At 36.5% G+C, this 14405-nt stretch overlaps 1 protein-coding gene across 1 annotated transcript in view; it reads left to right on the top strand.

The window, feature by feature from the left end:
* P5CS (Delta[1]-pyrroline-5-carboxylate synthase) overlaps positions 1 to 14405 on the top strand; it is a 150810-nt gene that overhangs the window by 122517 nt on the left and 13888 nt on the right. Inside the window, exon 15 of the mRNA XM_069823601.1 lies at positions 5302 to 5397. Within this exon, the coding sequence (XP_069679702.1) occupies positions 5302 to 5397 (96 nt within the window). The remainder of the gene's footprint in view (positions 1 to 5301; positions 5398 to 14405) is intronic.

Genomic DNA, 14405 nt, shown 5'->3' with positions numbered 1-14405 from the left:
TGCCTGGAAAATAGTAATTTCTTCCTTGCTGCTGTCGTAAAACAAGAACCCTCTTCAAATTTAAAGCGAAAATTTACATTTTCAGACATTCTGGTTAGAATGTGTTATTTGCAATAGACAATTTTTTGTACAGTATGTCCCGGCATTCGCGCACACAGGTTTCATCGTGTTAATCCTCGATGGAAAAGGAGACAAAATTTCGTCACAAACATTTGAAATGCACAATTGGGCGACACTGGACAACACAATGTTTTATGGGTCATTCGTTATCTCGTGAAACCAAATGCTTGTGTGCGCCTTAGCATATACACATACTACTGGGTGTTCAGTTCAAAGTGTGTCATGGCTCGCTCTCTGCCGTCATATGGCTAGTCGATGAGCCTAGAGAATTCAATCTTCCTACACTTCCGCAGAGGTGTACTACTTATGTGCCAGAGAAGTTGCCTAGCAAGTACGGCGTTCATTCAGAAGAGTACTTACCGATAATTACGGTAACGCTGGTAGTGGCAGGAATGTGAACTGTTTCGAAACATGTACTGAGGTGAGTTTTTTCTTACTGTCGGGATATGGGGAGAGGGTTAAGACGATTACTTACGTATTTGTTGACATTAACTTGGATGGTCAACATGGACACGGAGCATTTTATTTGTGTTGTGGAATGTTGCCGTACGCAACGATGATAACAAATACCCTGCGTACGACTTGGTCGCGCAAAACACAGTTCGAAAGAGGTTATGGTAGCACACAGAGCGTACAGACCGCCATCTGTTGCTACGACGTTCAAGTTATACCTTACACGGTCTCAAGTTCAGATTGAACGCCTTGATTAACAGCACAACTTCTCTGACACAAAAGTTTAAACTCGCTTCAAATTGCTGACTCATCAACAGTGACGTCATGACACACTTTGAAATGAATACCCAGTATAGTTTTAATAAGAACCTTATGGTCGGGATAAGCGAGCTCGCTGGCTACAAATAGGATCGTCGGGAGAGTGGAAAGCTTCTTCCACACACCAACGAAACATTTGCATGAAACTCATGGCTGGTTCACAATAAGCCGGGGTCCACACCTGTGGAGTAACGGTCAGCGCGTCTGGCTGCGAAACCAGGTGGCCCGGGTTCGAATCCCGGTCGGGGCAAGTTACCTGGTTGAGGTTTTTTCCGGGGTTTTCCCTCAACCCAATACGAGCAAATGCTGGGTAACTTTCGGTGCTGGACCCCGGACTCATTTCACCGGCATTATCACCTTCATTTCATTCAGACGCTAAATAACCTAGATGTTGATACAGCGTCGTAAAATAACCCAATAAAAAAACAATAAGCCGGGAACATAAATGACAACGAGAAAGAGAACGGAAATAATGTTAAAATAAATGTATTTAAGTGTTTCACGGTCAGACAGGCTAACTCTTACTCCATAGCGATAGGCAACAAAACCTAATACAGAAATAATTTTCACATTACTGAAAAATAATTAAAATAACAAATAAAATATAAATTTTGTGTAGGAAGTCTCGGTGACATATCTGCGGGACTTTATATAATATAACATATTATGTGGATTCATGTTGGACAGTAAGGGGTCTGATGTAAAAGTTGATTGTGAGACGAAAGACAACATAACTATAACAGAATTGTATTTATTCAAGGACGGCGGTATGAGAAATAACTGACCTATGATTCACTGCCCTGTAATTTTATTTAGTTTATTGGTTTTAGTTTCTTACATTTTTCTTGAGATCTAACCATATTATTGTTTTGATGTGTGTTTAATTCTATTGAATCGTATTCAGTGTTCTCCGAGTTGCGCCTCTTCGACTTTCTTCCTCTCTCTCCCTCTCCCGCTCCCTCCCTCCCTCCCTCTCTCTCTCTCTCTCTCTCTCTCTCTGTAAGCTATTTTGGACTTAATCCCTTTTGTGCTCTTTTTTTCATCTGATATCCGTTTATTGCATTTTGACTTGGACTTTAGCTACGAATATTTAGACATTCCGACTTCAGTCACTTATTTTTTCGCGATTCTCACTTACAACTTTCACTATCAGTTTAGATGTTTATAATTTACCGTTTTATGGTTTCCAGATAAAATTAATGCCTATGCAATTAACACATTGCCTCTCGGACGTCGACCTTGCATTTCCTGTGAATGCCACTATACATTATGAGCCTCTTCACAAATAGTCGCAATACACAAAATTGTCCCTTTATTGCAACGACTCACTTTTATAACAGGGGATGCACAACGTCAACAAAATTTAAATAGTTTATCGAAACAACTCCATAAAATTGGAAGCCACGTTACTTCAATACAAGTTTCTTTGTTTATGTCTTCGCTATCACTGTCTTCAAAGTCACTCTCACTTTCGGAATTTTCACTCAGTCCATGGCTTCTATCATTACTATTGTCACAAGTTTCGTCGATACATAATTTTCTAAACATTTCAGTTCCCATTTCTCACTGAACTTCTTTATCCACAATAAATGTTTCTTTCGGAGCTTGGGATGAAATTTCCTCACTAATTATTATGTTACAAGGAGATGTACAAGGTGTTTGAAGAAGCGTGGAAACAATCTTCATCTCTTTCATCTCATATCGTAAATTTCGTGGTTTCTTTTCTTAAACATTCAATATATTTACAGTCCGCATCTGTGGAGTAACGGTCAGCGCGTCTAGTCGTGAAACCAGGTGGACCGGATTCGATTCCCGGTCTGGGCAAATTACCTGGTTGTGGTTTTTCCGGAAATTTTCCTCAACCCAATATGAGTAAATGCTGGGTAACTTCTGATGTTGGACCTGGGACTCATTTTACCGGCATTATCACCATCTCATTCAGACGTTAAATAATTTAAGATGTTGATAAATCGTCGTAAAATAACCTACTAAAGTAAAATATATTTACATCTTTTACAGTTGGTATTATTCCAGATTTAAGGGTACGGCCTTTTCTTTTATCGGACGTTAATTTAACCTCAGAATCATCGTAATCAGATGGTAAAAAATGGTCAGAGCAAATAACTGCATTAGATGTTGGAATGAAGTGTTTTCTCTTGCAAAAATGCACCCAGACTGAGTGCCGCTTTGGAGAGCAATCTCTTTTCGCAAACGGATAGAAGAATTTTCTCTCCTTTCCGTCCTTGCCTTTATTTCCAGAAATGTTGGAACATCCACAAACCGCACATTTTAACGACTGCACAGACTGAGGAAGAAACTCACTATGACACGTGCCTTACTGCTACAGAACGCGACTGCTTGGCAAAGTGACGTCATACTATTTATAAGAAACGCTCTCCTGTGAAAACGGTGGCGAGCTGGAAGTAAAAACTATTGCATCGTTGCTTTGAAGGACGAGTATATTCATTTAAAATATATATATTTATGTGTTGTGTTCCCCTTTAAGACAGCATGCAGATATCTTGAGCTACGATCATAGGAGTAACATTTATTTAAAAAATACAGCGTTGCCACATAGTGCAATTAAATAATCTTCGAACGAAATTGTCATAAACAATTTCATCTTCATTTTCATCCAGGATTCACACAATGTAGTTGTGTGAGCAAATTTTGCGACACACTGTATGTACATTTACACGTATCTTAGGCATCGAAAGCTCTGTATTTTGGCATGAACTGGAAATGATGTAGTAAAATTCTTCATTTAGCCTTGAGATGCTTTACGCACTTGACAGCTCTACGATGTCCCTGATAATGTAAGACTATAGGACGTTCGATCGATACCGGTGTATGTGTTCATTTTTACTGCCTCTGATGTCCTTTGCAATTTGCTTCCTCTCCAGCGAAAATGTGATTTCACGCATGTCTCTCGTAGTAAAACAATGCCGAGAGCTGTCCCTTTACTGTGATAGACGAAAGGCTTGTCCTCGCCGGTCCGAAGTGCCAGTAAAAATATTAGCCACTCAGCAAAAACTTGATTACTGGACTCACAAAGTCGCTAATTCTGTTTAATACTTCAATGCGAGTAAGCGCCCCGAATAGATAGAGCGCTTTGTTGCGTCACAACTGGCCAAGAAGGTGATTTTGATAATACAAAAATTAACAGAAATACAACACAATACGCCATATAGGCTACCCCGACTGGTCTTCATACATTTTATATACCGATTACAGATTTGTACAAAAGAATGAAAAAGCATTGATTTTTCTCCCCTCTCAAGCCCTCCTTTATTCCTTTTTCTCTTCTTCTTCTTCTTCTTCTTCTTCTTCTTCTTCTTCCCTCTCAGCTTCAGCCCCCCAAACCCTTTTTTCATCATTATCCTATTATTTTCCAATTTTGGACAGCATTCACTGACAATTTATTTCTAATAGCTTGTGATTCACGAGGATTTTACCGTCCCTTACGGAGCTTAATTCCGAAGACATTCTGAGCAAAGAATGTAATATTAACATTTGTCGTAATCTCAATTTTTTAACAATTATACGAATCTGAAATTGTTTGTAAAATACCATTATTCTGTAGTTTTAAGGGTAAAAGGATATTACAGATAAAGAATGAACTATTGAGGAGTATCATTTCTTTAATTAGCTAATATTCTGAAGCTAGAAATGTGTTGTGAATCCCATAGTTGCTTCGTACAGACTTTTTTCCGATTTTAAGCTACAAAATTACACTTTCTTACGAATTTATCACAACAATTGTTACAAATCACGTCAGTGTTGTAAATTCTTTAAGACTGTACATTAGGGTACATAATTAAACTGTAAAGAATCAAGTTCCTAAAGTCGTATGATTTGTAACAATTTTTTTATAACTGCGTAAGAATGGTGTACTTTTTAGTTAAACATTGAAAAATAAAATCTGTACAAAGCAATTAACAACATATTTCTAGCTTCAGAATATTAGCTAATTGAAGAAATAACACTTCTGAATAGTTCATTCTCTATTTGTGATATTTTTTACCCTTAAAACTAAAGAAAAAAAGTGTTTTACTAACAACGTCAATTAAATTAGTGTAACTTTGAAAATATTGAGATTAGGACACATGTTTATACTACATTTTTTGCTCAGAATGTCTTCGGAAATCAGCTCCGTAAGTGACGGTAAATCCTCGTCAATCACCCTGTATATTTACTACAATCATAGGGGGGAAAGAACTGGCCATCCTACCCCATTATCTCCTGACCTAGTTTCCTCATAAGTGGTGTCTTCTTGGTATCACTTCTGAAGTTCAGATCTGTCTTCGGACAGTTAACTAAACAACAACAAAAACTACAACCATTGTTTTTAAACATATTTGTAAATACAATTATTGTCATAATGACATTTATGTACTTTGTCGTTCACAGACCAGAAAGCTTCATACTTCCAGACCCAAGTCGACAGCGCATGCGTATTCCACAACGCCAGCTCCAGATTTGCTGATGGTTACAGATTCGGTCTCGGTAAGTTCAAAAACAAACTTTATCTGATGTTTTCTATCTTAGGTCGTATGCTGATAAAACTCTTAACAGATGTTAGCGGTATTACAAAATCGGTATGAAGTATAAAGAAGCCACGTCAGTCTGCTTAAGAGTATTATATTTACTTTTTATTTTGTAATAAATTTGTAAACAAATTCATCAATAAACCATTGCACAGTGGGTCAAAATACAAATATAGCTGGACAAAATTAATAACTTATATTCCTTCCAACAGGTTTTCATGAAATTTTACGAAGATAGCATATAATATTTTTTGTCTACGAACTCTCATTACGCTTGTGTAAGAGGAATTACCCCTTTATAGGGGGTAATTTTAGACAAAATTAATAACTTTTCTCCTACCAAACAGATTTTCATGAAGCTTTGTACAGGATTTGAAGATAGTATAGAGTTTTACGCAAAAACTCTCATTATGTTTGTGCAAGAGGAACTACCCCTTTATAGGGGTGGTTTTAGATCAAATTAATTACTTTTCTCTTATCTATCAGAGTTTTCATGAAAATTTATACAGAAGTTACAGAGAGCATATATTGTTTGTGTACAAATTCACATTAAGTTTGTGTTAAAGGAACTACCACTTTAGAGGAGGTGATTTGAGAGAAAATTAATAACCTTTCTCCAACATAACAGATTTTAATTAAACTTTGTACAGGAGTTACAGATAGCATATATTTTTTATGTACAAGTTTGTGTGGGATGAACTTTTCCTTTAAAGGGGATAGTTTCAGACAAAATTAATAACTTTCCTCCAGTGTAACATATTTTCTTGAAAAATTCTACAGGAGTTACAGGTAGTATATACTGTATATAGGCTACGTGATTTAACTTTCAATTATACTAGCCTAACTTCCCCTCTCGTCAATTCGGTAGTTTCCTTTTCAAACAATACATTTAACTGGCTTAGTATTGTCGCTGCAAGTGGGCAGAGAAAAGAGATTGAATTTTCTTTCTTTTAGGTGTATTAATACTTTCACAGAATAGCTTACTAGGTCTTCCTAGAGGTGAGGTGAATGGGATAGATACAGCTCCTGTTTTCCTAGAGAGAATTCCATCATATACCGAATTAAAAAAAAAGTTTTATTTTATTCAGTCTATGAGAATACTTATAATGCAATTTTTCTTTGTAAGGATTATTAATTTTTTGGTCCCACAGAATTATCTGTTATGGTTATTATTAGTTAATAACAAAGAAAAATTCGCTCTACGCCAGGGATCGAACCCAGGACCCCTAGTTCTACGCGCTCAAGGCAGCAAAGGGAAAAAAGCCAAAGAAGAAAGAATCGATCTCGTGTTGTGGATTGATCTTCGGCGTAGCTCAGTGATACAGCTCCCAGTGCGTAGAATTAGGGATCCTGGGTTCGGTCCCCGTCGGCGGAGAGAATTTTTCTCCGTTATTATTTAACGAAATGTTTCTTTGCTTCTATGAATCTGTTTCCACTGACGGCTCAAATTAACTACAAAATCTTTTAGATTCCTTCCTAAGCGTTTTTCTACACTTTCAGAACATTTCTACATTCTTATTTTAATTTTCATTTGGTTAGTAGGCGTTTCTTTTTCCAGAATATTCGAGTTCAGTTCTTGAGATAGTTGCAACCACGTGATAACCGGTTGCACACCGACCTCTAATATGTAAAATAACTAAGTAAGTTGCAAGAATATGCAAATAATTTGATAGTTGCCGTAAACTAGAGACCTTGCACTACATTTCAGCACAATTTAGATCGTGACGGAACGTGACGCAGTATGTTAAAAGTCTCGTCAAAGACATTAAATGCGAAACAATTGTTAAGTTTCTTATGGAAGTAATGTTATTAACATTATCGAGTATGTGTTGTAAATGAATACTGAAATTGCTTAAAATATAAATTTTCAAGCTTTCAGCTGCATGTTCTACATCAAAATTCCACCATAAAAAATCAGATTACATAAATGCCACTACATACACCCACCCACTAAACGACTCTGCGAGGTGGTTTAAACAACTCGTCTGTAGGTGCCTCAGATTGGGGGGCTCTACTGTGTTATAAATATCGCACTGAGATGCGGTTCCAGTGTAGAGTATTTAGGAACAGTTACCTGTGAATAATATACATGGAATAAATCATAATTTTTTTATGATGAAGAAAAATACTTTAGTCCAGTCAGATTCGTAATTTGACTAATTGTGCACTATTTTCAATATGATTCTAAAGTAGTACTATCTTTATTAAGTAATTGAAAAGTAATGTGCAAAACATTCAAGAAAAGTATGGACTGGAAATAAATAGCATGTAAGAGGGCTACTGAACAATTCAGAAGAAGTACCTGCATCCAACTCGTGGATGATCAAGCATGAAGTATTATCAAGTTCTGAGTGGAGAGATGTGCTAAAATGATTGCAATGTTGGCACCATACGTTCTCTCCCTGGTCGCTCTACAGGCACATCCACTGTAGGCACTGCAGTGAGTATGAAATTTTACCACATGTGCTTGGGAGTTGCCCACAGGGAGAAGTGCTCATAATAAAACGTCACAACACCATACGTTCTATGATCACAGGTGCACTTCGATCGAAAAATCTAGACATTCACGAGGAAATTCATTTAATTGCTGATGGTGGGAGCAATCGTAGGATCGTTATCATAGCTATAAATAGGAATAAACAGACGCCGAAATAACTGATCCTGCGATCAGATTTGAAATCTCAGCCACTCAACCATCTGAAGTGAATGAAGAGAAAAAGAAAATCTACGAGTCCACGATTCAGTACCTATCAGCGAAATGAAACATTGAACAAATCAGTTACCGATCTCTTCTGCGAAGCGAGAGGCACCATTTCGAAAAATTTTGTAAAGTGGAGGGAAAGATACAAGCTGAAGAGAGATCTTCAAGATGCCATCGTCACCACCATAATAATTTTCTGTAGCGATATTTCACCAACATCTTTATGGTGTACACTCAATTTAAATTGTACTAGGTTCTATTTTTTTCTACATGTCTTTATCTCTTTCGTTTGAAACCATTTTAAATTTTATTGTGAGCTATTCTGTATTGTAAGGCAAACCCAAAATATTGAGTGAATAATTAATTAATTGATTAATAATAACAACAATAATAATAAAATAATAATATAAACACTAAAGTTAATGTTTATTCAATCCTTCTTCACATAAAAATTGTGTACGTTATAAAAACAAAAAAGGGATATGGGAGCACCTCGAAAGAAAAACTCTCTGCTACGTCTGCTGTGTCCACTAATTTCATTGTAGCCAGGCCGGGAATCGGACCCGAGCTGCCTGGATGGAAGACAGAAGCACCAGCGTTAAGCTACAGACGCCACAAAAGGCTCAATCATGCGAGTGCTACGTCATTCGGAAAATCAAAGTAAGTTCGTCCACTTTGAAGCTAATTTGCATTGAAAGTGAAGTTCAGTTTTTGCAGCACTTTCTTCACACGTTAGTGCATTTTATCCTTGTTAATCGCGAAGGACACTATGAAGTTATGAAACTGCTTCAAAATGCTATGTTAAAATAAGTTACCAAACCAATTTACGTAATGTGTGCTGTGTTTATTTTCGTGTTGAACTACGCCTTGTGCTCAATATTTATGAGAGGGAAGTAACTTGGAAATTGGCCGTCAAATAAAAATGTAATCCTCTTTGTTTTCCTTGTCCCTCCCTTGTTCTTTACCTTTCCTAGTTCTTCTTGCTTTCTCCTTGTTCTCCTAACACTCCCTTGTTTTCTCTTATTCCCTTCGTTCTTCTTGTATTTCCTTTGTTCTACTTGTATTCCCCTCGCTCTATTTGTATTTTCTTTGTCCTCCTTGCATTTCCACTCTTCCCCTTGTATTTCTCTTCTTCACCTCGCCTTCCTCCATTTCCCCATGTTTACCCTTAGTTCCCCTTGTATTCTCCTACTTCTACTTGTATTCCATTTCTGTTCCCATGTTTATTCTTATATTACTCTTGTTCTTCTTATATTCCTCCTTTCCTTCTTGTATTCCCCTTTTGCTCCTTGCAATCCCGTTGATATCTTTGTATACCTCACGTTCTTCTTCTCCTCCCCCTTTCTTCTTGCATTTCCCTAATTTTCCTTCCATTCACCCTATTCTCGCATTCTCCCTGTTCTCCTTGCATTCCCTTTGCTCTCCTCGCATTCCCTCTGATCTCCTCGCATTCCCCCTGTTCTCCTTCTATTCCCATTGTTCTCCTTCCAGCCACACTGTTATCCTTCTATTCCCCTTTTCTCGCATTCCCCACGTTCTCCTCGCATTCCTCTGTTCTCTATTTCCTCAGTTATTTTTCTATTTCCCCCGTTTTACTTCTATTCCCCCTGTTCTCCTTCTATTCCTCTGTTCTTCTTCTATTCCCTCAGTTTTTCTGGTTAGCACAGTTGGTATAGCGCTGACCTATGCTCGAGGTTGCGGGTTCGATCCCGGGCCAGGTCGATGGCATGTAAGTGTGCTTAAATGCGACAGGATCATGTCAGTAGATTTACTGGCGTGTAAAAGAACTCCTGCGGGACAAAATTCCGGCACACCGGCTTCGCTGATATAACCTCGGCAGTTGCGTGCGTCGTTAAATAAAACATAGCATCTACTCCTGCTCTCCTATTTCTATTATGCAATGGAACAAGAGATAGTGTGAAAAAGTCATGTAAAACGTAATGGAAGTGACAATATTAACCGGCAAAACGAAAGGAGAGAATGTTTTTATCCCACGTATTGCTATGATATCCACTAACATGCCTTCTGATTTTAAGCAATTGCAATTTCTGTGCGATTAACATTTGTAATGAATGACCATATTAACATAATGCTCAAGGATAGTTGCTCAAAGTTGCAGATATTGACTTAGAAACTCAATGTTTTTCACAATGTCAACTATGTAGCTTGCTCTCGAGTAGACATACCTAAATATTTGTATATATTGCATCAGATGGGAACCTAAGAATTTTATGCATATCAAAAAGCAATTTCATGATACTTTTGTTATGTTGCTAATGTAGTATGTGAGTATATGTAAACCACTGAAAATAAGACTGTATTAATTCTAAAATTTACATCACTCCGAAAATGTCTTACTGCGAAATTCTATCTTTATGATCAATTTGCCAATATACTGTAGTACGTTAAGCGTTGTGGAAGGAACAATCTCTTAATTTCTAAAATAGGAGAATATGTCTCTCAGAATATTATTATTTATGTTACAAAATTACTTTTTACTAGATTATACTAAATCTGTATTCTGCATATAAAATAAAAAATAATATAATTGATGTGTTCTGAATTTGTGAGAATAATTTCTCAAGTCATATTTAAAAACAGGATATGATATAAGCAGAGCTAAAATATCTTACAATATAAATTAAATTATATACCGGTATGTATATATTCATTCTTTGGTACGACCAATAAAGAGATACATGGTTCACCATGACATGATAATGGATCCAGACTGGGAACAGGAGAATTCCCTATGTATTGTCAGTTGTCTTTGAAGTTCAAGTGAAAGCATACATGGACATGAAATTACATGAAATGTATGTCAGCATAGCTTCAGATAATATAGAACACGAGTCAACACTAAGCGATCGTGTGGGGACCGAGGGGTTTTGTTTTGCTGAACTTCAAACAATAGTAACTCATTTAAATTTGTGCGACTGTAGCCTGTATATACTTTCGTGTGGTGTTAATTTGTTATACTTTGATTTTTTCTATAATTATATTTTTACTTTTGGGGGTGTGGAAAAGAAGGCCTGATGGCCTTAACTATACAGAATAAATCAATAAATAAACAAATAAACAATTTAATAAATAAAAATTAATTGAAACAAAAACAGTTGAACGTCAAGCACATGATATGTTTTCTTTTAGTGCCTGATCTCTTTGCTGTTTTGAATTGAGTTAAACCTGGCAGGCATTTGTATACGAAGGTCGTAATTGACGCTACATAAAGATTCATTTTTATGGACGTGGAAAGCTTAGTAAAGACAATTTGTTTTTAGTTTTGTATAGTTGAATTTCAGAGATCTCCAAAAAGTCTGACAACTAGTTTAATTAAATATAGAAGCAGGAAAGAAAATACGGGCAACGCCGGGCGTTTTCAGCTAATATTCTATATATTAAAGATAGGAAGTAATTAGACGGGAGTCTGTCTCAGGCACTTAACTAAGGATTTCCGTTCCAGCTTCGCTACTTATGTATGGGAGTGTTTTTAGTAGTTGCTTTTGACCTAGATATCAGCAATCGGAAACTAACGAAATTCGGAGGAAAAGAGTACGGCGTAAGAAGTAAAGGGGGAAGATAACTCAAATATCAATTGTGTAGTTGCTCCGTCTCTCTTTCTTATTTTCTAGTTATTCTATAAATGGGAAGTATTGTGATTTGAATTGAGAAACACGTTTCCATCGTCGTCCATATCCAAAATTCATTTACGATATATCCGTTTGTATATAACAATATCTAGTAAGTTGTTGGACGAATTTTATTCATACTCAGTAAGCTATCTAAAGAGCCTGTTCAACAGAGAATAATGCATGTGGAATGTAATAAGTTTCATATAAATATTAATAGGTCTTTATCTAAAATAAAAATAGGCCTACGTAAAAAGGATTTAGGCGAAAAAGGCTTAATCATTTCATTTCTTAATTTCCCTTTCACATAAGAGGAAGTAATACATAAAATGATGTGGTAGATATGTCTTCAAAAACATTCTTATCGGAATAATTGTTTGTATTGAAATAAAAAAAAGATCACAATATTATAAATAGGCTATGCATTGTAAAATTAACCTAACCCTCATCGTTTGAAAAATAAACCGAAAAAACTTGATTAAATAACACTACAGGATTGTTTCCGATCTCTGATAACGAATTTGAATTACATGTGTGTCAGGAGTCACACGACAGCTGAACTGTGGCGCGAGGTGACAGACCAGAAGTGAGTGATTTCATAGTCAGAGTGCACGGCGACTCACAGCAGAAATTCCCAAGAAAATCGAGCCTTTTAGGGAGGGGTACATTACGACCCTTTCCAATGCCAAGTACAGTTAACTAGAAATAAAAGAAGCTTGCAATAAGCAAGGTTTCATTATTTCCAAGAAAGGCATCTTCTGTGTACTTAATAAGATTGGTAAAGCTAGAATGGAATTAATTTGTATCATCTCGTGGAGTGCGGCGACTTGTGACGGGGAGTGGATTTGCTTGCTTTTTCCACTCTGAAATTAATCCCATCCGAGGTTTGGCAGTCTTATTAGGTACACACAAGATGCTTTTCTTGGAAATAATGAAACCACGTGTTTTGCAGGCTCCTATGATTTTCAAGCAACTGTACTTGGCATCGGAAACAGTTGTTATGTACCCCTCCCAAAAAGGCTCGATTTTCTGGGGCATTGCTACTGTGATACACCGTGCACTCTGATTATGAAATCACTCACTACTGTCTGTCACCTCTCGCCGCAATTCAGCTGCCGGTGTGATTCCTGACGCACATGACGTCATTCAAATTCGTTATCAGAGATCGGAACCAACACTGTGCAATTAATTAATTTGCGTATACGTCCAATTTAATTTAAATGTTTTAAAGATGATGACTATGATAATTTGAGCATATAATATTTATTTCATTACTCCACATCCACTGCAGTCACCGAACAAACAGAGCAAAGATAGTACTGCTTGTCTTGTATTTTAAAAATAAAAAATTAAGGAAAAAGTGAGCTGTGTTTCACGTGTATCTCAACTAGTTACTATTTACATTTATTTCAAAATGGAGATTGCTAAAATATGATGATGGAGTTAGAGTATTTGTCATAATATAAAGGTGCGTACACACTTAGCGAACGAACATCGAACGAACGACAAACGATTGCATTCGTTGATTGAAATCGGTACGTGTGTACGTCGCAGCAAAGGCAAACAGATCGTTTGGTTTGCCTTCGGAAGTGATCCGTCGCTTGTCGGTACATCAAAGGAAGTTGGTATTCGTTGTGGACGGGATTTGCCGCTAGCTGGTAGTCGTAGCAGAACACAGCGCTTAGTTCAATTTCACTAACAGGATGTCGAAACTGGAGTGGACGGAAGACGCTGTTATAAATCTTATTAATGCATATAGGGAGCAGGAAACTTCATGGAATCCCAAGCATCCTAATAACCACAATAAAGTAAGAAAACATGATGTTTGGAAACCTATTGGAAAGATGTTCAGCTGCAAGATAGGTGAGTCAAACACGTGTAAAATTTGAAAATTATTTTTGTTTATTTATTTTCAGTGGATACATGTTTTTTGTTTATTGTAGGGAGCAGAAGTCAAAAAGAAAATTGAAAATTGAATCCCTACTGACATCATTCCGGAGGGAGAGACAGAAGTCCACAAAAAGATCTGGAATCGGGAGTGATGAAGTGTACGAGTCAACTTGGTTCGCGTATAAACATATGTCGTTCCTTTTGGACAAATTCACGCCCAGAAAAAACAAAGTTCCAACCTTGTGCACACAAAATAAATTATTGGCACTGAAAAGTGTATTTTCGTAAGCATGATGAGCATACGACAAACACAGACAAATCTCTCTTTTTAGTATTTTAAGATAATTGTCAGTGAGGTATCCGTGTACTGAAACTTTCCCCTCATTTCATAGAAATAATAATTTAATACCATTACTGAAAAGGTAATAACATTAAGTAAATATTATTACTGTTCTGTTTCATAAAAGTAATAGTTAATAATATTATTTATTACTGTAAACGCTCATATTATTACTAAACTAAATAACAATATTACTAAAGTGTTTCATAAAGCAGCAATGATAATTAAATTTATTAATAATATTAACGTTAGTTCCATGACTGTATTTTAAGTAATAGTTTAATAATTTGTAAAAAGTAAATGCCAATGTAGGGTTAGATTTTGAAGATAAAACCGTGAAAACATTTGAAATGGATAATTCTGACTCAAATAGTGATGAAGAGGGAGCGTTTGTCCAACGTCCGAGA

Source organism: Periplaneta americana, chromosome 4 (genome assembly GCF_040183065.1).
Source record: "Periplaneta americana isolate PAMFEO1 chromosome 4, P.americana_PAMFEO1_priV1, whole genome shotgun sequence".
Taxonomy (NCBI): domain Eukaryota; kingdom Metazoa; phylum Arthropoda; class Insecta; order Blattodea; family Blattidae; genus Periplaneta; species Periplaneta americana.
The sequence above is the reverse complement of the archived record's forward strand: the minus strand, read 5'-3'. Positions and strand labels throughout refer to the sequence as shown.